This window comes from Dendrobates tinctorius, unplaced genomic scaffold, assembly GCF_039654945.1.
Source record: "Dendrobates tinctorius isolate UK_male_01 unplaced genomic scaffold, ASM3965494v1 ptg000133l, whole genome shotgun sequence".
Lineage (NCBI taxonomy): Eukaryota > Metazoa > Chordata > Amphibia > Anura > Dendrobatidae > Dendrobates > Dendrobates tinctorius.
Genome location: NW_027361801.1, coordinates 12,688,003 through 12,713,045, shown reverse-complemented (window position 1 = coordinate 12,713,045; position 25,043 = coordinate 12,688,003). Strand labels below are relative to the sequence as shown.

The 25,043-nt window shown below is 41.2% G+C and overlaps 1 protein-coding gene across 1 annotated transcript in view; it reads right to left on the bottom strand.

The window, feature by feature from the left end:
* The window catches only part of WDR44 (WD repeat domain 44), a 121,909-nt gene that overhangs the window by 72,615 nt on the left and 24,251 nt on the right, over window positions 1–25,043 (bottom strand). Inside the window, exons 2-3 of the mRNA XM_073543479.1 lie at window positions 12,026–12,059; window positions 1,189–1,263 (exon numbers count right to left, since the gene is read on the bottom strand). Of these exons, the coding sequence (XP_073399580.1) occupies window positions 1,189–1,263; window positions 12,026–12,059 (109 nt within the window). The remainder of the gene's footprint in view (window positions 1–1,188; window positions 1,264–12,025; window positions 12,060–25,043) is intronic.

The following is a 25,043-nucleotide window of genomic DNA, read 5'->3' as shown; positions in this document are numbered from 1 at the left end:
GGAGCCTGCACAGACCACCGGCAGGCCGGCACAGCCCCCCGGAGCCTGCACAGACCACCGGCAGGCCGGCACAGCCCCCCCGGCAGGCCGGCACAGACCCCCCGGCAGGCCGGCACAGACCCCCCGGCAGGCCGGCACAGACCCCCGGAGAGTCGGCACAGCCCCCCCGAAGGCCCGAACTGACGGCGCATCATGATGCGCACAGACAGCGCATCATGATGACGTCATTTCGGCAGCCAATCAGAGCCACAAAAGTGGCTCATTGCATTTTGGACTTCCGATTCCGGTATCCGATACGAAAAAAGTATCGGTACTCGGTATCGGAATTCCGATACGGCAAATATCGGCCGATACCCGATACTTGCGGTATCGGAAAGCTCAACACTAGTCATCAATATAAAAAGTAGAGGAAAACCCCTTTAAGCTGGCCATATATATGAGATAGCTGTCAGCCAACTGAATGTTCGGGCGGCAGCCACCTTCTGACTCTACCCACACACAGGCTTGGCTGAGTGTTCATTAGTTTTTAACAGAGAGAGAGAACAAAGCTAATTCAGGACACCTAAAAGAGCAGCATGACTCGCAAAAAAACAAAAACAAAAGCTCAGCCATTGAAAATCCAGAAGCCCGGTCCTTTTTTCATAAAATAATCCATCAAGGAAGTTTGGAGGCTCCAATATACATCAGATGATCAGTTGAACTGATAATTTAATTATTTAGTTAAGGAGCTATTCTCAAGTTTAGAATTTATTTCTGAGCCCCAGTAATTGTGAAATTGTCCTCTACCTCCAGCTTATGGATAGGGGATAACTTATAAGATTTCCCCCTTTAATAAATTATTCAGACAACAGGGAAGTATGGAGACATCTAAAGCGGTTGTTAGGGTTTTAAAATATTTGGTAAACAACAAAAAGTTAGCACCACTGCTAAATAATCTGTAGCTCCTGTGACAACACACTGGGGGTCCCCAATGGACTGATACAAACATCATTTCTGAGGCCAGTAATTAGCAGTATGTATAGCCTAAAGCCATTAAAGGTTAAGGGTCAGTAACTAGTGGCACTGGTCCCATGGGATGGGTGGTTGTAAGCCAAACACTTTTTTTTTTATATGATTGACTTTAATTCTGTTAGAGATTTAAAAAAACATAAACCAAAAAAAACTTTTAGGCTGCAGGAGCACAGGTACCTCTTTAGAGTCATCTTGCTTTAGCTCTGCGGCTCCAGTTTCAGGGCCATTATTTTCGGAAAGTGTGCCTTCTTCCTGCGAAATGAATATAAAATTAGATTAAACAATACACAGACGACTAAATGTACAACAAATAGGTAATTCAATCGCAAGTTCACAAGTTTGTTAAAAAAAAAAAAAAAAAGAAAAGAAATAATCTGAGTAGATCAGCAGTACAGTCATGTCTCGGCTATGCGGACAGGTTAAGCCATTCCTGCTGAAGGCCAACAATCAGACGTGGTGAGGAATGCCAGGACTGCCTTCTGGAGACATTCCCGATACACAGCAAGAGTTACACCTTACACAAACAACGCTAGCAACACTTTGCCTGGGAAAGGAAAACATATCTAAAGGCTCTAACAATAACTAAAACCTTAAAATAAAAAGACATTTTTGAAAGATTTGCATTTTGGATTCTTTTCTATAGTAATTGTGTGATCAGAATGACTCCTCTTTGAGTGGCTATGCCATAATTATCAGACAGTAATAAACCCCTAAAGGGAGTATGTCAGCACAAAATGACTGTTCACGTGTATTTAATTGCTCACGGGGTAATTATGCAGAGTGACGTTTGCTTCTCAGTACTATGATTTGTATAAGGATACAAGACATCTAGCTTTGCTGATGATCACAGTAAGACCCAGCCATGACAGGACACAAAGCAGACACTAAGCTACGATCAAAGTATATAAAGTCCTGTTACTGTCATTTACGAGACGGCTGTAAAGCCCGGAGCTGATCTTTTGTGTTTTCTAAGCAGCAAACCCTGGTCTCTGTTATTACATGAGTAGAAGAACTCAGTTCAGCTCAAAAGTTGATGAAGACCATGACTGTGAAAGCAGGGTCACAAAATAATTGCTGGAAGAAAAGTTGCCAATTGTCCACCCATCGTATGTATTTTTGTCATGCAGAATGCTCTCAAATTATATAAGTCAGACTCAACTTCCCAATCCCCCCCACTCCTATTCCAACGTTTGCGTTCTCCGCTGGTCTCCACACTTCTGTTCTGGCCAGACAGGTATGTGACCGCAGCAGCCAAATCATTAGCCGCAGAGCTGACCAAAGAGCACAGGTTATCATTTATAGAGCACTGCTGGTTTGCTTTAGTTCTACTTTGCCATTGGTATTGTGGATAATCAGTATTGGGATTGATGGGGACCAGAGCTTGTACAGCATTTCATAGGATTTCTCTGGGTCCATACTGCAGTTCCTTGCACAGCGGTGTGGAAAGCCTAGAAGATCACATAATCCTACACCAGCTTCAGTCTCCCTTTTTCTCAGAATATATGGGTGTCCTAGGGGTCATAGCCGACCATTCAGGTTTTAGCAGTCTTCTCTCCACACTCTGCCGTAAGTAGGCATTAGGCCGGGGTCACACATGCGAGAAACTCTCAAGAGTCTCGCATCTCAATACTTGGCATTGCCGCAGGCACTCGGACCGGAACGCTCAGCTGCATAGAAATACATGGAGCCTCACGCTCCGCTCTCGAGTGCCGGCGGCAGTGCCAGGTATTGAGATGCGAGACTCGTGCAAGTTTCTCGCAAGTGTGACCCCCGACCTTACCCAAACTTCAGAGCATACACCTTTATTTTAGTCCAGAGTTGGAATAAACTCTGCCGAGGTATCGAGCACCTTCTCACCACTTGGGGTAATTGTTAACCGGCTTGTTGAAATCCAACAAGGCCAATCGTTATTTCCCCTGATCCCGTTGCCATCTATTTCTAATGGATCCCGACAACAAGAAGGATTTTCTTGCCCGCCTCAATTAGAAACAGACGATAACAGATACCGCGTTAACAAAACCGGCAGAGATCAGTTATTGAATAATGAACTAAAAAGTTGTGTCAGCAAAATGTTTTTCCTAACCGATGTCTGCTGGATCTATTCTAATGTATCATAACTAGACATGTGAACACAGCCTTAAATGGGACTGTGTACTAAAGGCTCATCTCTCTCTGCACGTAGACTGCAAACGGGCTCACAAACTAATCAAAAACCACAAGGCGTACCTCAAATGTTCATGCATGTAGCAATAGTGGAATTCATGTAAACTTCTACTATTTTATATGCACCATTTACATCTTATGTGATTTAATCTAGAGGGAACTACTACGTCTGGCACTCCAGTCTGAATTATATTGTCATTATACAGTATACTGTATGCTTAATATTATTGTCTTTTATTAGTCATCTGTAATATGTGTGTATTATCTTCTGCATATACTGCTTTGCATAAGCGAATGAATAGATACTGGTACCCCGGTCTCCTCTTGGGTCTTCATTGTTGGCTCACCCACCAATATAACTGTGTGTCTGTGATGTTGGATACATATGTCTGCTTACTACACATTCTATAAAAAAATAATTTTACTCTTTGCATTTACTTTAATCCTGGCAATTTCTTTTTGGTTTTGGGTATTAAAATATACCGTATAGTTTAGATATATTGTAAAGTCTCAAACTTTTTACAATGCAGTGCGTCCAACTGGCTGAGCTGCAAGCGTCTAAGGCTGCCAAACACAAAATTATTTGGACGGTTAATTGGTCATCTACAGGCCATCCTGGCTATAGCCAGATGCATATATAGACTTGGTCTATGCCCCGGAAGTGTGTCCTGCATGTGAAGACTTCCGGGGCATAGACCACGCTGGAAAATACCGGCGCATGCGCAGTAGCGATTATATGCTTCGCCCACAGGTGGGCAAAGCATACTGCGCAGGCGCCGGTGGCCTTACAATGTGCAAGAGCTGAAACCAGCGTTATCTGTGATACTCACAGATGAAGATTACGTGCAGCAAGCCGGGGGGGGGGGGGGCGGAAGGTTGACTAAGCCACGCCCATTGGACCGGACAGCGGTGATTTGCATACATCCCCAACAAGATATAAAAGGTATTTAGGCATCAAAGGTGCGGGGTCGGGGGGGGGATAAAAAACCCTAATAGAATCCTTATGGGACGCACAATTGGGTGATATCTTTACATGATATCACTAAATATGGATGACAGATTCCCTTTAAGCTTGATCCACCTCTGTGGGTATTGTGGGCCTCCACTGCATGGCATCAGCTGTTACATCAGTGCATACAAGGCACACAAAACTAACAATAGAGGACTGGCGTTGAATCTGTAAAGTAAGTGCATCACAAACTTCAGCCTTAATTGATGCCATAGCAAGTTAAAATACAACATGTCCAACTCATCATCCACTAACTTGCCATCCACCTCAATTTCACAAGATGAAGAACTACTGAGCAGCTTCCATGCACATGAGACTGTCATCAGCTCCCACCAAAACCAGTGGCATCTACCAGGAAACTGTCAAGTCTATGGCAGGATTTATGCAAGAACCGTCTAACAATCTGATGTATACAGGGGCCATCTGGCTCTAAAATGATGTCAGGGGAGAAAAAGATTGTGTTTAATTAAAAAACCTGATCCCCCGGGAGATAAGCAGAGGGCAGTGGTCTTCCATTCCTTCCTATTGGCCTGATAAGCGTAAGGCTGTGTGCCCACGTTGCTTTTTTTAAGCGTTTCCGCAGCGCTTTTAGACAAGGGTTTCTGCCTCGGAAACGCTTAAGAAAAGCATCCCATGTAATCATAATTGAATCCGCACACGTTGTGCTAATGGTGCGTGTTTTTCCGCTACAGAAACGCTAAGCGGAAAAAAAACGCAGCATGTTCATTAATTTTGCGAAAATGCGTGCATTTCCGCATACATACAATTGTATTGCAAAAACGCATAGGAAAATGCATGCTAAAACGCTCAAAAGCCTCAAAAACGCATGCGTTTTCCTGGGAAGAGGGTGTGCGTTTCCGCTCAGGAATATTTTGCTTCAAAAAAGCAACGTGGGCACATAGCCTTACTCCTTGGATGCCAGTCAGATGCCTCGCACCTAGCAAAATCAGATTTTATACTTCGCAAATGACAAGGGGAAACACACCGAAACACAGTGTCTGCAAATTGAGATTCTGGCTTGGCTTTTATCTTAAGTAATATGGTAAGTCTGTTGATATTGACCTTTAGGGTTGTTGCGTCCAATAGGTGGCGCTATAGTTTTTAGTCCTCTTCCTCTCTGAATAGGCAATTTGAATTTTTAATTCCAAGAGGAGCATGTGTGGCACAAAAGTCTCCTCACTCTGACAAGCCAGGGGTGGCTTGTCACTCTCCACAAAGAGAAACGTTCCCCCCTTAGATCATACTGAAACACTTGGACGCTCCACCAAGTCAAACATGCCTGTTAATGTGGAAGTTGGGACAAACAGCTGTTGGCCAAAAGAGTACATGGTCTATCAGTATCCAAAATAAGGCATTTTTGTGTGCTGTAAACCTCAAATCTAACAGACAGATGAAAGCCCACGATAGACAATAAACATCAGCCGAAGAAAAAGGATTATAAAATCTCACACATTACTAAGGAAACCCAGTGCCAACCTATTGGAAACGTAATCCTAAGGCTGTGTTCTGACAGACTTATTCTATGGTCCGTATATAGACCATGATGTCTGGACTGACTGCGGGTCTCTGAACCTGAACCCTATAGCCTGCTAACATATGGATGGAAGACTTGGTCACGAGACTCGAGTTCGGTACGGGCACTATGGTCCGTATAAAGACTGTGAAATACGCTGTCTGAACCCAGCCATTGTGTTGGTCCATCGATGTATGAGGATCTGATCCTGGCATGCCCACTAATGAGGCGCAGATCTCCGGTGATCATTGTAGGTCTTTGTTAATCCAGGAACAAGGGTTTTTCAGGATCGCTGACACTCTGAGGCCAGCACTCTCTTTATTCTGCTGAATCGGGGGACTGGTATCAATGTGATTTAACATAGGAAAAGGACAGTGAGAAATGTTGGCCTTAGTTTTAGGTAGAACAGCGGCTGTACACATGGCAGCACATTTCTTCTTGTCATCTATGGCTCGAAGGTGAACTGAATGTGCAGTTTGCTGATACAACATTGGTACCAAGGTTGTCTGTAGGAATATTGACTCGCCGTTATCCAGCACCACACACATTACAGTACGCCTGATTATATCCTTTTGTATCTCTCTGTATTTGCTTTCTAAGGTCAGATCTTAAAAACTGTTCACCACCCCTCACTGGACTAGAGAGCCAGTAACACAAGCCTGACAATGGCATCACCAGCCTTCTCCATATAGCCTGTATCTGAGCTATGAAGGGCTTTACGTAGCTGGTGTCTCACTGCAGGGAGTAGGGGAGGCTCGTGCTGCAGCCAGTTGCCTTACCGCCAGACAGCAGCATGAGGAGGAGTCTGGTTAACACAGCGTTTTCTGTACATGTAATTTCTGTGTCCCCTGTAAACTTGGTGGCTTCACAACTTTAACTCCACTTAGAAAAGTGTGCTCTGATTTAGAGTCCCAGTGTTCCTCCATTAACATTGTAAAAATATTCCTTTAAAAGGATATGGACAATTTTGGTGGGGATATGTTTTCCTCCTTTGTTTAATTGCATGTATTTCGGGCTAAAAATCATTTTACAATACACTTTCATAAAAATGTTTTGTATCACTTGCCTTTTGAAGCCTGTGTGTCGCACTGTATTGCTGAAGACGGAGAATCTGTCAGTGAGCTTGTTGAATCTTTCTAAACTCCTCTCAAGTGATTTATAACAATAGACCAGATCAAAGCTGAGCTGAACATAAAATCAGCAAGGATGAGCTCAGTAAAAGGCAAATTTTATATAGTTACAAACTCTGCCAGAATAAGCTCACTGACAGATTGCCAGTTTACTTATTCATCAGCTAGCAATGAGCATGGAAACCAAAGAAAATATTCTCAAATGAAGCACAAATTGAAAAAAAGTTTTGAGCCCATAATATGTACATAAAAACAAAAACCCACAAAGAAAAGGGGGAAAAAAAAGCCCCTCAGTAGGGGTCTGTACCATTTAAAGGCCTCCAAACACAACAAATAAAGCTGCTAATATCATCTAATGTGTATGGGGGCACTGATCATCGGATGGTTGGGAGAGATGTTGATTGGACTGTAGATCACATTGTTCTCCAAATTAGCCAACGACTGACACGGTGGCCGGCGGCTAATCAGGAGAACAATGCACAGAGAATACAAGCGCTTGGCTAAGTGAGCGTTCCTGTGTTTGGGAGGCTCGGCTGAGATGGCCGAAGCCTCGTCAACCATCTAATATGTACAGGGGGCCTCGTCAACCATCTAATATGTCCAGGGGGTTTAACTCTTGCCCTATAAGAATCAAAGAGGCGAGAGTTCTTGTGTGAAGTATTTCGTGCTGATATCTAGTGGCCAACAAGAAATGCCAATATTTCACAAATTATGAAACCATAAAACAGGATATGAAATAAATAGTGCCCACAACAGTAATAGTTACTTTTTGCCTGAATATATTCCTATTTTCCCATCTATAGAGGAATACGCAGTAAGCCATGGAAGATAAATGCCTGTATGGAATATGCTCCTTCTTTAGATGAGCTGACACCCTCCCACAGAGTGGAATATGATTTACCTCCTGTGATTTGGCATCAAATTGATCTGGGTCACCAACACTCCCTCAGGGACAAACCTGGGAGCCATTCTCCTCCTGGCAAGATCACCGTCCTGACTAAGCACTGCCTGCTACAAAGATTACAGGGACACGTGGATTTCCAAAGGGGAACGGACATTGAGAGGCAGGTGCGGAATCAGAATGACCTCCAAAATCTCTTTAGGAACCACAAACTTTAATAACTTTGGACTTCTCTTAGTAATAATAAATATTATGGAATTATAACTAATACTATATTCTTATGTCAGGAGTCCCCAACCTCGGTATATTGACAGAATACTGCTGCTAATCAGTTGTGGGGACAGGACTAGACTAGGAAGCACGAAAAACCTAGTCCTCCAGTGATAATCTCCTGCTGATAAAACATTGTTTTTATTGAAACAGCAAACGTACAGTCTGGTAAGTGACAAATTACAGGAATCAGGGTATCTGTCCCTACATTACGCTGCTCTTTAAATGCAGTAATATAACCACGTAATGACGATTACATGTTTTCTAAAGCCCACTCCTGATCCACTGGTGCCAGCCTAAATTAGACTGATTTATTTAGTAAATTCATGATCAGAACATTTTTCTACAGTATATGTTAAATCACAGGATGCTGCCGTTTAGGCAATACCCTGATATATGAGCGTCAGTTCAACAAAGACAATCATACCCAGTAAATTATAGATTTGCTGTAGGCATAAATTAAGGATCTGCAATTATCGGTTACCCCACTGCAGTCCTAAATCATCAGTCATGAGCTTGGCTGGATTCTGGAGCTTGCATCATATGTAGCTGGCATCTTTCAGGGTACATTACAGTATGTTTTCTGCTGTTGGTGTGTACTAGTCACATGCAGGATGGTACCTATAGATCAAAAACTCATATTTTACCTCTACAGCACCAAGAATATGTTAAGGACATCACCTCGAACTGAACACATCGGATCTCAATCACAGTGTCAATCACCATTCAGGGGCCTGGAGGGGCATGAAGATGCAGCCCCAGAAAAGGCAAGCGGCATAGGCGACCCCAGAAAAGGCAATCAGGTGGAAGCGTCCTCAGAAGACGCAAACAGGCGGAGTCTGCCCCAGAAAAAGCACGCAGCAGAGGTGCCCCAACAGGCAAGTAAATGCGAGCCAGAAAAAGGCAATTGCTGGCTGTACTACAGTACAGCTAAAACCCACCTAAGGAATGAAGCCAACACTAAATATAAAAAATATAGCAACGCATCACTTTTTAAGTAAAGTCTCTCCCTTTGCAAGAGGCAGTATAGTAGATGTGAATTTACCATTTATCACAGAAGGAAGTGGTAACACACTCAGCTACATAACCACATAAGTGTCTACAGTAATAGAAAAGCAGCCTTGGCGAGAAATCCAAACCAAGATCAGCATTTTAATGCTACAGTTTATTTTTCCAACCCAGGACTAAGCACTTGCTGATAAAGTCTACTACTACTTTTCATCCTAGAAAATCTACAGACGTAAGAAGTAGAAGACTGATAGACACGAGTACGCCTACTGGATCAGACTGCGGGGGTTTGTATGTAGTTAGTAATCATGGAGACACACAGATCTGCATAGGAGCTGAACACACAAACCAGTGACGGATTTTTATTTTCATTGCAAAGTTGCTTCACTCAGATGCAATAAAGCATTTATATGAATGAGGTGTACACAGTTACATAGCCGTCGGCGTAGATATCTAATGTTACTTGGTGCCATCCCTACGGCAGACTCTGTTAATAGACATTGTCAGACACTTGTACTAAACAAACCCTTGGTTAATTTCTTGTTTCCCCACAGAACAAAGAATTGTTTATGATAATATCCATCACGACAGATCCTTCTTTGCCATTTCATCTGCCATCATGGGACAAATGGGATGGGATCAGCATATTCACCAACATTACACATTTCAGGCCATCTCGGATGGGCTGTTCAGTCTCAAGAAAAATCTGCAATGATTCTAAGTGATCCCAGACTGCCGAAATGTGTGCAGCATGCAAGACTGTATGACATTCCCTGTATGCCCCATGGGAAGGGGTGGTCACGTGACCACATGTATGTGATTTGCATAGGACCATGTCCAGACTAGACTCCTGTGCTTCAATCAATAGAAGTGAGATAAGCAGACTGGGTCTTGTAGTATTTGTAAAGGTGTTCTTGACATGAAATTCTCACTAGATATCGGTAACAACCCATCCAATCCATACAAGCAAAGAAATCAAACCATACATGTCCATAAATTAACACGTGTAATAATGAAAAACGAAAGAGAAAAAGTATTTAACACATTTACTGAAATTTAATTAATACTTTGTACAAAAGCCTTTGTTTTTGATGACAGCTTCAAGATGTCTCCTGCATGGAGAAACTAGTCGCATGCATTGCTCAGGTGTGATTTTGGCTCACTCTTCCACACAAACACTCTTCACATCCTGAAGGTCCCGTGAACTCCTATCAACTCTGAACTTTAGTTCCTTCCATACATTTTCAATTGGATTCAGGTCCGGTGATTAGCTGGGCCATTGTAGCAGCTTTATTTTCCCTGAAACCAATTGAGAGATTCCTTGGCTGTGTGTTTGGGATCACCGTCTCGCTGAAATATCCAAACTTGCTTCATCTTCATCATCCGGGTAGAAGGCAGTAGATGTTTATCAAGAATCTCTCGGTACATTTGTCCATTCATCCTTCCTTCAATTATATGAAGTTTGCCAGTGCTGTATGCTGATAAACAGCCCCACTTCATGATATTCCCACCTGAACCTTCACTGTTTGTATGGTGTTACGGGGTGATATGCAGTGCCTTTTGGCCTCTAAACATGAGGTATATTATTGCATCCAAAGAGTTCAATTTTTTTCTCATCTTACAAGACTATATTCTCCCAGTATCTCACAGGTTTGTCTAAATGTTGTTGAGTAAACTGTAGTGTAGTTGTGTAGTGAGCATGCATTAAGCCATGGAAGTTGAGTGCAATACTTATTGTTTTCTATGAAATAATTGTACTTGCTGATGCTAGGACTTTCTGTAGCTCTCCACAGGTGGTCATTGGCCCTTGGACAACTCTTTTGATAATTCTTTTCACTCCTCCCTTATGAAATTTTGCAGGGAGCACCTGGTCGTGGTCGCATTATGGTAAAATTATGTTCTTTCCACTTCCGGATTATGGCCCCAACAGTACTCACAGGAACTTTCAGTAGTTTAGAAATTCTTATGTATCCAATGCCATCAGTATTGTTTTGCAACAATAAGGTTGCGATGGTCTTGAGGCAGCTTACTGCTTTTTTCCATCATGAGATGTTTTTCTGTTTGGTAATGAGACACCTTTTTATAGACATCAGTTGAACCAGCTGAAATAGATTTCAACTAGTGTCATGACTTTCCGTTGCTTTTTGCACCTCTCTTTTTTCATGTGTTAAATACTTTTTTCCGGTGTCATATTTCATTATCACACATAACTTAATTTATGGAAATCTAAGGTTTGATTTCTTTGCCTGTGTGGACTGGATGGGTTGTTACAGACATCTGGTGAGAATTTCATGTCAAGAGCACCTTTACAAATACAAGACTCAGCCGGCTTCTCTCACTTCTATTGATAAGTTCAATACTTATTTCACCAGCTGTATATGCTGTCACCTGACTTTCCACTTACAAGGGGTATTCAGGGCAGTCGTGACACTGTGTGCATCGCTCTCTTCTTTTGATCACCATTGTTACCATTCCCATGTTCAGGGACAGACTTTTGTGTCCAAAAATGGCACTTAAAAATGGGAAGTGCTATGGCAAGTCTGAACCACTCCTTCCCTGTCCCTTTAAAAGTTGACATCGTCAGCACCAGTCTATCCCACAGCATTTGGTGGGGTGGCGGAGGTGTGCGGCAGACTTAACACAGGGGTTCCTTTTTTTGTGGCTATGTACTCAAAGGGTCTTTTCTGCAGAGTTTTCTTTGCAGAATAGAAACTGAGCAGAATCTCCAAGTTTTTGATGATTTTTGATGCGGTGTTGAAGAGTTTCCACTCAGTTTACACATACTTAAACTGCACTGGCTATTTTGGAAACAGATAAAGTATTCTTGGGTTCTGGGAGCGGTGGCAGCGGTGATCCAAAGGGCACCAGAGATGGTTGTCCATGCATTAGTAATTGTGAGGCTGGGGTGGAAGGTCACTTTACACAAAGCTATAGAGATGTATAGGTCATCCAAATACATAATAGATACCATTCTGGTGACAAATTTTATATACATACACATATTTAGTAGCGCTACGTACCTGCAGATTGAATGTTCCTGGCTTTGTTGGGGATCTGCAGGAAAAGAAAAATAGAAAATAAGACCATCTTAACATAATATGTCTAATTAACCTTGTAAAATAGCACAGGGTGGACCATTCACATAATCCATTTTGACCCAGAAACACAGTTATAATTGTTAGGTGCTGAGGTCCCATCATTTAGCAACCCCTGATGGCTTAGTGTCAGTGAAATGGTTTGTTTTCCAGGAAACGAAGCATTACTTACTAATACGTGGCAGTCTATATAATACGTGGGTGGGTTGTCCACTGCTGGCCGCAGGTATTAGACGAATGGTCCATCGAACCTGCTATTTTTATGGAAATCTAATCTGTATGGAGATGTCTGGCAGCGGCTAACTCCCATCTGTAAGCGGTAATGTTACTTCTAGTATGATAAAAGTATTTTTTTTTAAATGATCATTTTTTATTTATATCACAAATCGTATTAAAAAAAAACAACAAACCACAAAATTTGTAATTCCTGCGATTTTTACACTGGAGGTTTTTAAGACTTTTCTACCATTTCAGGAAAATTTTCAGCAGGCTCTTACCATCAGAGGCAGGATTGTAATGACAGGTAACACCTCCACACATGGCTGATAACACAGGATCCACCATTTACAATAGACGATGTCACAGCTGACCCTGGCTCCCCTCACAATGACATTTGTTCGCACTCATTAGATGCTTCAATACAAAAGAAAGGGTCAGGGTTTGACCTTGTGTGGCTATGTACATGTGTTATTTCCTTAAACTGGAAATTAGAGCCTAAAAAACCTTCGGTGCTCAATGTGAAAATTGCAAGATTTTTTTTTTTTAAATACAGATTATGTTACGCCAAAAAAAAACATGCAAACGGCTTTTTCACAGTGGAAGAACAGATTCTACTTTTCTACTTATTGGAAGTAATGTTGAAAGTCAAATTTGACCCTTTAAAGAGCCATCCCAATAGACGTGTGCCAACACGATGTATTTGGATGCATTAATAAAACTCCAAACTATGGGGGGCCAATGGCTGCTCAAACTGTGCAGTTACTGGCTCACAACGGTGGCCCATGGAGGTCAGAATGAGCCTTGACGTCTCATTCACGTAGGAAAGCATCTAAAATTATGCAAATGGGTTCAAATATGGGCACCATTCCTTATAGGCCTTGAAATTGATGCTATAAGTGAACATCACCAATAAATATGAAAAACCGAATCATTACATTGACTCTTAAAGTACGGTAGGATAAAGAATGCCTTATTGGTCCCTTTAGCATCTGTCTGCTGGAGAGGATCTTTCTGGAACCTTTACAGCGAGTGATACGACCTTATATTTTACTGTCAGGACGAGATGCACTGTTCTTCTGATTTCCGGCCATTAGTGCTGAATTCACAGCCAAATTTGGAAGACAGTCTGCTGGAGCAGTGCCTGGGCCGCCTGAGAAAAAAACAGCACTGACATACAGCTGCCATAATGAGTACATACAGACCCTTAATCATTTCACTTCTTAAAGGGCTTTGTCTCAAGGTCATAAATGAGAGAAAAAAAAAATTGTAAAATGCTTATAAAAACAAGGAATTTTGCAAAGCATCCCATACTTTCAAGAACAGAAGGATTATTAGTCTTACTAGATGGAGGCCCGATGCCATAGCATCAGGAGGGCGGTAATGTCACGATAGGGGCAGGCTTTGCAGCCTTGAGAATCTCTCCCCTCCATGTGCTCACCCACCTATCCACTCTCTTTCCCCATGTGCTGACTTCTCCTGTCTTTGCTCTCTTCTTTTGACCTGTCTACCCCATGTGCTATCCCCCTTGTCTGCTGTCTCTCTCCTTGCAGTGCTGTCCCTTTTGAGCCGTCTCCCCCCTGTGGTCTGTCTCGGTCACCCCTGTGTCTGACCGTGTAAAGAACATACCACAGCTCCTGGGCAGGGGAGGAAGCAAAAGACAACACTGACATTACAGCAGGAGATCACAGAGGATACATTTTGTGAGGTAAAATACTGTTTAAAAACAGTCAGTGAAACATTTTACCTCACAAAATGAATCCTCTGTGATCCCCTGCTGTAATGTCAGTATTGTCTTCTGCTTCCTCCCCTGCCCAGGAGATGTGGTATGCTCGGTACACAGTCACACAGTGTGTTCCGCTGGTGGTACCGCGCAATAGGTTGGTACCAGCAGCAGTTTACATATTGAGACACCCATCACTTAGGTGTCCCAATATGGCGGTCAGTGAACTTGCTCTGCTTGGTATTCTGGGATATGGTGACATCTGGACAGAACAGGAAATGAAAACATTACAAGGCAATTATATAAATAGATTGAGACTGCAGCAAACTGCACTCTCAGAGGGACCGAATACCTAGTCCAGGAGAACATGGCTCTATGCTATACAGGTCTCTCCTGCTGCTCTGGAGTTGACTCAGTCTCTGGCTTTTGGCCAACCTCAGCATCTTTGTGTTTTTGCTATGCTGTAGACGCAAAGTTTCCTCTACTTGTAGACCGGGAGAGAGGAGCGAGACAGGGCCGCTGGAACAAACTGGCAATCTCCATGACTGCACAGCCCCTTCTCATAATACACCGTAAGAAAACCCCTTTAATTGCTAGGAATTTTTGGTGTCTCACCAATTTGTAACAAAAAAACCCAACAACATTCTTTTCCATCATATCTAAATTGTACAGTATCTTGTTCTTTTATTATTCCATGTCATCAAAATATGCAGCACACAGTCAACACATCAGTAATCCATAAAGAACTATAGAAGGCAACACATGGTGTGCAAAACAAAAAAACAATCATACATCATAACAAGTAATGGAGACACCACAAAAAAAAACAAAAAACAATGACTATTCAATGACTAACAATAACCGCATCATCTGGAGGTAATTGATAAAAAGTCAACTCTTGGTGTATATTCATTTCGGACAGTGGTGTTGCCAATGTGCCACCACACAGTGACCATGTACTAATTTCAACCACCTACTGAGGATCAATCATGACTGCAGCATTTTCTGTGAATGAGACAGGTTTTTTCATTTTGATTGTCAGGTTCTTGCTGCATTTTGCTTTGAAATGACCTTCCTTTTTCCAATTGCCCTTGTTTTACAGATACAGTTGAAATCAGAAGTTTACATACACAATATACAAAGACACATCAGCATGTCCTTCTCAATAGCTGACAAATTCATAATAAACCTTTCCCATTTTAGATCAATTAGGATTATCATAATTATTAATATTTGCCAAATGCCAGAATATTGAGAGAGAGAGAGTGTGAGAAAGAAAGAAAGAAAGAAAGAAAGAGAGCGCACAAGAGAAGGTTTTAAGGCATTTTTATTACTTACTGCAAAGTCAAAAGTTTACATACACTAAGATTACTATGCCTTTAAACAATTCTGGACTGTCCACATGATGGTGTCATGTGTTTGGGGAACATCTGAGTTAATTAGAGACACACCTGTGGATGTATTTTAATGCACACCTGAAACACACTGCTCCTTTTTGTAGCATCATGGGAAAGTCTAAAGAAATCAGCCAAATTATCAGGAAGAGAATTGGGAACTTACACAAGTCTGGCTCATTCTTGGGTACCTGAAGGTGCCTCGTTCATCTGTACAAACAATTATACACATGTACAAACAAGATGGGAATGTCCAGCCATCATATTGCTCAGAAAGGAGTTGGGTTGTGTCCCAGAGATGAACGTGCTTTGGTCCGACATGTGCATATCAACCGTAGGACAAAAGCAAAAGACCTTGTGAAGAAGTGGCAGAAGCTGCTAAGATTGTGTCAATATCCTCAGTGAAACTACTGTATCAACATGGGCTGAAAGGCAACTCTGCCAGGAAGCAGCCATTACTTCAAAAGAAACAAAGCCAGATTAATGTTTGCAAATGCACAAAGGAAACAAGACCTTTATTTCTGGAGAAATGTCCTGCGGTCTGATATGAACCGTTTGGGCATAATGACCATCGTTACAGTTAGAGGAAAAAAGGAGAAGCTTGGCAGCCTACGAACACCATCCCAACTGTGAAACACAGGGGTGGCGGCATCATGTTGTGGGGTTGTTTTGCTGTAGGGACTGGTGCACTTCACAAAATAGATAGCATAATGAGAAAAGAAGATTTTGTGTGGAAATACTGAAGCAAAATCTCAAGACATCAGCCAGGAAGCTAAAGCTTGGGCGGAATTGGGTCTTCCAAATGGACATTGACCTGAAGCATACTGCCAAAATGGTAACAAAGTGGCTTAAGGATAAAGTCAGTGTTTTGGAGTGGCCATCACAAAGCCCTGATCTCAATCCTATTGAAAATGTATGGGCAAAGCTGAAAAGGCAGGGGTGAGCAAGGCAACCTACAAACCTGGATCCGTTACACCAGTTTTGTCAGGAGGAATAGGCCCAAATTCCGACCAACTATTGTGTGAAGCTTGTGGAAGGATATCCCAAAAGTTTCACCCAAGTCATTCAGTTTAAGGGCAATGGTACGAAATACTAATGAAATGGATGTAAACTTTTGACTTTGCAGTAATAAAAATGCCTTAAAACATTCTCTCTCATTATTCTGGCATTTGGCAAATATTAATAATTATGGTAATCCTACCTGACCAAAAACGGGAAAGGTTTACTCTGATTTCATGTCAAATATTGAGAAAAACATGTATATATTTGTCTTTTTATATAGAGTATTTAAACTTCTGGTTTCAACTGTATCTGTAAAACAAGGGCAACTGGAAAAAGGAAGGTAATTTTAAAGCAAAATGCAGCAAGAATCTGACAATCAAAATGGAAAAACCTGTGTCCTTCACGGAAAATGCTGCAGTCATGATCGATTCTCCCCCTGCTGAGACACAGAAATAAAGCTTTTGTAAAATTATATATTTTACTTCACAATTACACACCAACTCCATCCTAGAGAACAGCAGAAAATCTTGCCGAGTCAACAGTCCCAACCTACACGGCTTTTCCTTCACGACCTTGGGGAGGAGAAGAGCCGTCTGCTTCTGTAATTGGCAGGTAGGGTTTTTCTCTGCGGCAACTCTCATGTCCACCGGACTGTTACGTTGTTTGCATTCTTTACACAGACTGAAAAATACTTTCCTAATAAAGTCAATGAAGACAATTTACTAGAAGAAAATGAATAAAAGTGTCAATTAATGTTAAAAGATATCAAATGTGACACTTCAATTTATAGGGGGGCCAAGACCCGGACTTCCTGAATTTTATCAATATCTGAGTTTTTGGCTAACTAAACATGCAGGCATATAAAGTAATCGTAAAACACCATATACATGGACCAATCAGTCACAACCTTAAAATTACCTCACCTATATAGTGATGGCCCCCTAATAGGGTAAAATACACTAAAATGGCCTGCTGGGTGCTGAAAACTCACAGCCGGGGTCTGCTAAAGGCTCCGTTGGCTGTATCTTAATCCTCCTGTGAAGCCATCCCTGTGGCTGGGTTTCATAGGAGAATGTTATTCTAACTATATACTGCAATAAGATAATATTGTAATATGTAGAAGAAGAAATCAAACAATCACAGGTTCACCCAAAGGGGACTTAAAAAAATGAATAAGTTTGTAAAAACTTAAATAAATTTAATTTAAACAACCCCCCCAAGAATAGAGAAATTAAAAAGATGCATAGGAGCATTGCCGTGTCAATAAAAGCCTGATCTTTCAAAACATCAAAATTTAATTTAACCATATGGTAAATGCCATAAAGATAATAAAAAATTGGGCAGAAATGGCTATAACGAAAGAAAATAGGAAAAGTGGGAGGAATGATAAAACAAAGGAAACAAATACAAAAAAAAGAAAGAAAATGGCTGATTGGTGTATACACAACACCATTACTGTATATAGGAAAGATAACACAAAGCAGTGGCACCGTATGACGTTTCCTCCCTCAGGGGGCTCTACTATAGATGAGCATTTAGGGCTCAACTGTTTACATAATTTTTGCTGCAAAGTCATTTGTTCAATACATTTTCCTTTTTCAATAATTTTTCTTCTTTTTTTTTTACTGAAAATAAAAGAGAAAACAAAGTGAAGAGTAAACCATGCTGCATTTCATGCAGCCGTTCACCAGAGGCAAATCATGGCTAAAAATAAGTAGTGACTCTATTATCCTATTATGTTACTTCAGAATCATTCTGCAATGAAAATAAAAGTGTTCATTAGTTATGAGCGCGCACTTGGTAAATTATTCATAAATGCCGCCCTCCTCTATCCAGTACACAGGCTGCATTAACGCTTTACGCTCTGAGGATCATGGCAGAGCCTGATGGAACATGCTGCAAAATCTGAAGAATGTTGTAATACTGGGAAGAAGCACATAGCTTCATCTGATCCTGGAGTAAAACTCACGGGTTCACACGTCCAACATTCACTTGGCTCACGGTGTCTGGAGCGGCTGCAGATTTCCTGATCCAAACTCAATAGCCTCATAGTCGTATAGGAGATTGAGGAGTTTGGGTCATGTGTGGGACGCCTGTGAATGTCGGACGGGCGACACCGGCTTTACGGACATAATTCCTGCACCAGATCCTACAGAGGATAGAAGGGAAAAAAATAAAAATCTACTTGTTGCAAAAATCTGCTTTTAACACCAGATGTGTATTCCCCATGAAATAGTGATAAGCATCAGCTCTTTGAAAAAGTCAGCATTGTGCCATTCCTGGGATTACATGAAGAAAACAGCAACTAGGGGTTACCATTCCCAATTTTCAACGAGGCATGTTGCCACATCGTGTGACTACATACAATTGCTGCTGACAAGGTCAGCCTTAATAGGGACAAACCGCATTGACTAGGAGACTGTTAATGTATTCGTTTAATTCCAGGAGGAACACCTGCGTAAAAGAAATTCAACAAAAGATCCACCGGATTTACGTTACGTGGAATATAAGGATTTACTTAAACAGACATGTCCATAACGTGGGAAAATCAACATTGAAGGGGTCTTCTTCATTAAAGCACTGTTGTAGCATGCTGAATCACAACTGTGTGTAACGTACACACTGTTAGGATTACATTCAGCTAGATCGAGCGCTCGCCACCAAATTTCTTGTATACTTCTGGTCACGTGTCGAATAGCTACATGTCCTACATCTCTCAATGAACTGAAAGTAGATAAATCACATATAAAATAAAACAAATAGGTCCAATTTATAACCTGGCAGAAAACACAAAAATTAGCCAAAAAAAGGTGCAAATACAATAATGATTTGGGCCCTATGTGCCAGCTTGGTAGCAAACTCACAACCACTGCCTTTCCACCATTTTTTCACTCAGTCACTGGCAATATAGTGAGCGGCAATATCCTAATAAATTACTACGCGGCTGTGTTCACACGTCACTGTCCATTTTCAGTTTAGATTTTAATAATGAAAATCCCTTAAAATAAATGGCATTTTCTGACATGTTTACTGGAGTAGAAGGAAGCACCTGTACGACAGCTCCGGCTGCTTATCTACGGGTTGGGAAAACTTTCCCAAAGTTAAAAGCTCAGTCGAAAGTTGCATCGATAACATTCAACATACGTGGCTTACGTTAAAGAAATATTAGGGTCACCATGTCATTTTCCACTGATGATCCCACTCCTATCGGACAATAATAAGATACTAATGATGATTTGGCTTTAAAAAAAATTGCAAGGAAAAATCTCTCCTTTTTAATCTGTAGGGTTAGGACTCAATGATTCCTCCTGAATTTTTTTTCATTTTTCCTACTAAGGGCAGAGCCAAGTTGTGACTGTGACAGAAGTGACATCTGAGTAGCTGACAACGCCAGGTCTGGAGAAAACAAAAACTGAGCGCGATGTAAAATTAGGACCACATTAGGCTTTATTCCCACTTCTGTGTTGCGGGATACTGACAGCATTCTGTACATTATATTCTATAGGATTATTCATGTGTTTGGGGGCTGTTTTTGTTGACTGTTCCACATTAAAAAAAAATAAATAAAAAAGAGGGGAGAAATTTCTTACTTTGATTCGTTTTGCTGACAGAACTTGCCCAATCAAGTGAGTGGGTCAGTAAAAAATAAATAAAAGTATAAAATAATGTACCGCATGTAGATTGCACCCCCATACTGTCCATTTTTTGTGATCATTTGCTAAGAGAAGCTCAGGAAACAGCCAGATTTAATTCTCTTGTGGTATATGATAAAGTGATGCCACAATGATGGTAAAAACTGACAAAACAGATGAAGGTCGGATCCAACACAAGGAAGGAAATTGCTTTACATTTTCCAAGACTATAAAAAAAAAAAAATGAAAAAAAAAAAAATCTGTTTTTGGTGATCTGAATCGGTCAATCAAGTCTATGAGGAGATGTTAAAAACATGAATGAAAAACTAAAGCCATCAGTTTTAAATGGATCCCAAAAAATGTTGTGTTAGGCGATGGTCACACGTTGCGTTTTTTTGCTGCATTTTTTATGCAAATTGAAAAGCTGCATTTTATACTATGGGCAGAAGCTATGAGGTTTTTAGTGGAAAAAAAGCAGATACAGCAGCAAGTGAAAAACCCATTTATTTTTGCGATTTTCTCACGTTTATACCAAAATGTCTTGGTCTCCTCGCCTGAGAATGGCGTAAGGCGTAGTTTAAATTACTGATATGTGTTAAAGTAAACAGTGCCTGACCATCTCAATGCCCGACCAATGTGTAAAATTAAACATTGTCTTACCAGTGTGTGAAATCGAGCAGTACATGGGAACTCAATGGCCCTGATCAATGTGTAAAAGGAAACAATGGCCATCCTACAATATTAACTGACAATGTTTTCTGTAAACTATTCCAGACGAATTCACCTCCCCCGACTGATACTACACGTGTAATTATGTATTTTTTATGAACTTTTTTTTTTTTATTCAGAATAGTCACTATTTATTTAGAACTAAAAATCTTTGTCCACTAAATAAGTTGAGTGAATTGCCTCTTTTTCCAAAAATGTTGTCACATATGTCTTGTATTGGTGGCCTAACACCTTGCATTGTTCATGCTTCTGTTGTGGAAGGGAAGCATTTTGGGATCATGAAAAATACAGCAAAATAACAGCAAAAACTGTTTTTTTTAAGAAGTTTCTTTACTGCCAAGTGAGCAGGTTTTGCCTGCAGAAGAAAAACCCCGCAGCATTTGAACACAGCCTTAAGATGGTTTCAGGTCAGTTTTTTTTGTCGGTGTGTTGGACTCAATTTTCATCCATCTTTACTATCTGTTATTCATGTAAAAAAAAAAAATAAAAAAATTCCAAACTTCTACACATTTGGCATGGGGCACACCACGCTTTAGCCACATGTCAGAGGCTCTGCTGATGCTTTGGTGTGAAGCACTGAAATATGGAATTCAGGTGTATCTATTGATAAGCCCCTCGACATTATAGTGTCAGATTTTTTTTTTTTTTGCGAAAACATGGAAAAGGCGAGTTGGTTTTTTTGATAGTTAGATTAAAAAATAGAAACAAACGATATATTTATACACACACACACACTCTATTATATTATAGCCTGCTTGCCAGGGCTGTGGAGTCGGTGATCATTTTGGTGGAGTTGGAGTCTGTGTAAAATGGACCGACTCCTAAAATATATAATAAATTGGGTACAGTAGTTCAATGCAGAATATCTTTTGGGAAAGTTATGAAATGTCCTATGAATGGCTGTTCTATTCCTGATCTAAGGCTACATTCACACACAGCGTTTTTGCTGCATTTTTTGAGGGTACGTTTTTCAGCTGCAAAAGCAGATCAGCTTTTTAAAAAACTGCATCACCGGAAAGGTATTTGAGCTCATAGATAATGTTTTCAACAGCAAAAGCAGATTAGAAAAACGCCGCACAAACTGACATGCTCATTCAGCCCAAAAACGGATCCTCACAAAACAATGTGTCTGAATGTCATATCTTGAAACCCATTGACTTTGCTGGGATGCCCAGAGTCACTGCATTTTACTGCAAAAAAACGGATCTGAAAAAACGCTGTGTGTGAATCATGGCCGCAGGGGCACGCACCTATCAAAACTCACTTGTATGCTGCAGTGCTCCCATCCTGCACCTGCTCCAGACTGCAGGGGGCAATCTCCCCTCCTCTGTCCTGTCTTCTGCCATCTTCACCAGAGAGATGAGGGGGAGGGGTGCCTGCCCTGCACAGGATCCGATTCCTGGGCTCCGAGCTGGAGCAAGTTGTGCACACGCTGCAACTGGCAATAAGAGATAGTCTGCAAGAGGGACATGCTGGAAATCTGATTGGAAAAGTGAGGAAATTGGTTATTGCTGCCAGAACCCCTAAATTTGATTCCATCTGGGAAATGGGCGATTGTCGAACAAGCCACAAGATGGGGCAGCACTTATTTAATGATTGAGCGATTGCTTGAACTAAAACAGTTTCTTATAGATATGGCGAACCTTCAGGGAACTCTAAATGAAGGTCAATAGACACAGGTGGCTGAATTGAAGGAATTGCTTAATCACCCATTTACCGTGACTAAAAAATTACAACCTGAGGATTTAACTCCTGGCATTTTCATAAGGGAGTGGAAGAACTTGCTATTTTGCCTGTCCCAAAGAGGAGGTTTAATCGCAGATGGCATTTCTGCTTCAATGAAACGGAGAGAGACACGGCTATTGGAAAATAAAATTTTTCTGGCAGCTGTTTATGTGGACCCAAGTCATCGTATACTGCTTGATGATCAACAGCTTACTAAAGGAAAAGAAGCCCTGACTGAGGTAGCAGTTAGGATGAATGGCCTACAGGAGGACTGCCAGACGCAAGAGGACTTGGGTCCTGACAGTGCTACTACTGCCATATCTTCATCCTCATCAGATGAGGCGTTTGACTTTGACAAGTATTTGGATGACATGGAGCAGGCAAAAGCGTTGCCGCAAGGAAAAAGATATCACTCCGTCTCCTATAGCAAGCAGATTGACCATATTTCAGCAAAATGTTTCACTTGCTCTCAAAGAAATAGAAAAATTCAACCGTTCATCAAAACGGACTGTCTAAGAGGCAATTCCTTTACACCCGGAAATTGTTAGAGATGTTGCCCATGTAGTTACGGCTTTGCCTCCAACCCGTTAGTGTAGGGAGGTTGTTCTCTAGCCATAAAATTATTAGGTCAGATTTGAGGTCATCTATGAAGGAGGATCTGATGGAGGCAATTCTATTTCTTAGAACAAATTCATAGTCTGCACAAATGTTAGTTAGCATGTTTTTGTTGAAAACTGTTTTTTGCCACTTACATAGTTTATTACATAGTGATATATATTGCAATCGATACCACATAGTGTATTACACATTTACAATTTATTACAGTTTTTTGTGTTGTAAAGTTGTATTCCAATAAATATATATTGTGTTCTATCTAAATATCTTGATTATTGTATCATAGAAATGATTAAATGTCTGATGTTCATATTGTACTACAATACATTTTTCACTTAAATATAAGCAATATATGTGGGAGTCGGAGTCGTGGAGTCGGTGTAAAGGAAATTGAGGAGTGGGAGTCGGAGTCGCAGGTTTGGCTTACCGACTCCACCGCCCTGCTGCTTGCACTCATATTGTGGTTTTCTGTCGGATTGCCTGATTCTTAAGGGTGTGTGCACACGTTGCGGATTCTGCTGAGGAATTTTCCGTGCGGATTTCGCAAAATCTGCAGGTAAATCCACAGGTCAAAAGACCTGCGGTTTATCTGCGGATTAGCCTGCGGTTTGACACCTGTACAATGGAGCAGGTGTGAAACTGCAGCGGATTTGAAGCCGCAGCAAATCCGCGCTGAAAAATCCGCAGCATGTGCACTGTGATTTATGTTGTCCATTGAAAATAAAGGTACGGTACACCGCAGCAAAAACTGCTGCGGATCCGCAGGGCCAAAACCGCTGCGGATCAGCAGCAGAATCCGCAAAATGTGCACACACCCTAACTCAATGTAAGCAGCACTCTTCCCATAGAATCTGCTTTTACTTTTCTAAACGGAGCCTCCGATGACAGAATGAACAAGATAAAACTCTTCAAAATGTTGCAAAAGTTATGTGCAACTCAAAAGTTGAGCAAAAAAATAACATTTTTTTTTTTTAATTTCTGCCTTTTAGAAAAGTTGGCGACACTCAAACAGAACAGGGTGTGTTCACACGAGCTCAACATATTCATATTTTATGCCATGGATGAAATATTTCCCAATCCCTGGCTGGCTTACATTTCTGGCGGTGGTGCACGGCAGTTGAAAGATACAACAAGTTCATTGAGGGAGCTCAAGTCTCATTGAATTTTGCGCATCTTAATCCAGCGCTCCCTTTGTTAGGGAGGTGGGCGAAATTACAGTCTCATTGAATTGGGGTCAATGTGTTGAGTTTGGCACCATTTCATTCAACCAATACCTGTTCTTGGCTCATTCTAGGTCTTAGCATTCTTAGATGGTTCTGGGTCCTAGCAGTGGGACACTCAGTGATTAGCAAGTTATCACATATTTGTGGGGGGTGACGAAACAGCATTTTATCTTAATCAGATGACTACCGGGGGACATAGACTTATCTGTACAGCTCTGGCAAAAATTAAGAAACCACTGCACAGTTTTATAAAAATCAGCTACTCTACATGTCTGACAGCCATTCCATTCCAGTGTCAGTTGAATTCCAATCAGAGTACACCTCATTCTACTTACTGTGCTTCTGATTAGGTGATCACCTGAACCAAATCTTATTTAACAAAGTATAAAAAAAAACCCTGCTGTGGTGTTCACAATCCTCTTGCAATAGGACAAGCTGGATGGCAAAAAAGTGCTAGTAATATCTCAAAAGTAATAGGAACGAAAAAATAATTTTTAACCATGCCACAGGAGTTGAAAAGTCTTGAGTGAGGAAAAGAAGGGCTCAACTGGCTTTACTAGCAGAGGGATACAGTGAGCGTCATGTTGCTTTCATCCTTAAAATTTCTAAGATGGCAGTCAATTACAACAAGGTCAAGCAGCAGACATTGGGGACAACAAAGCTACAGACCGGCAGAGAGCGAAA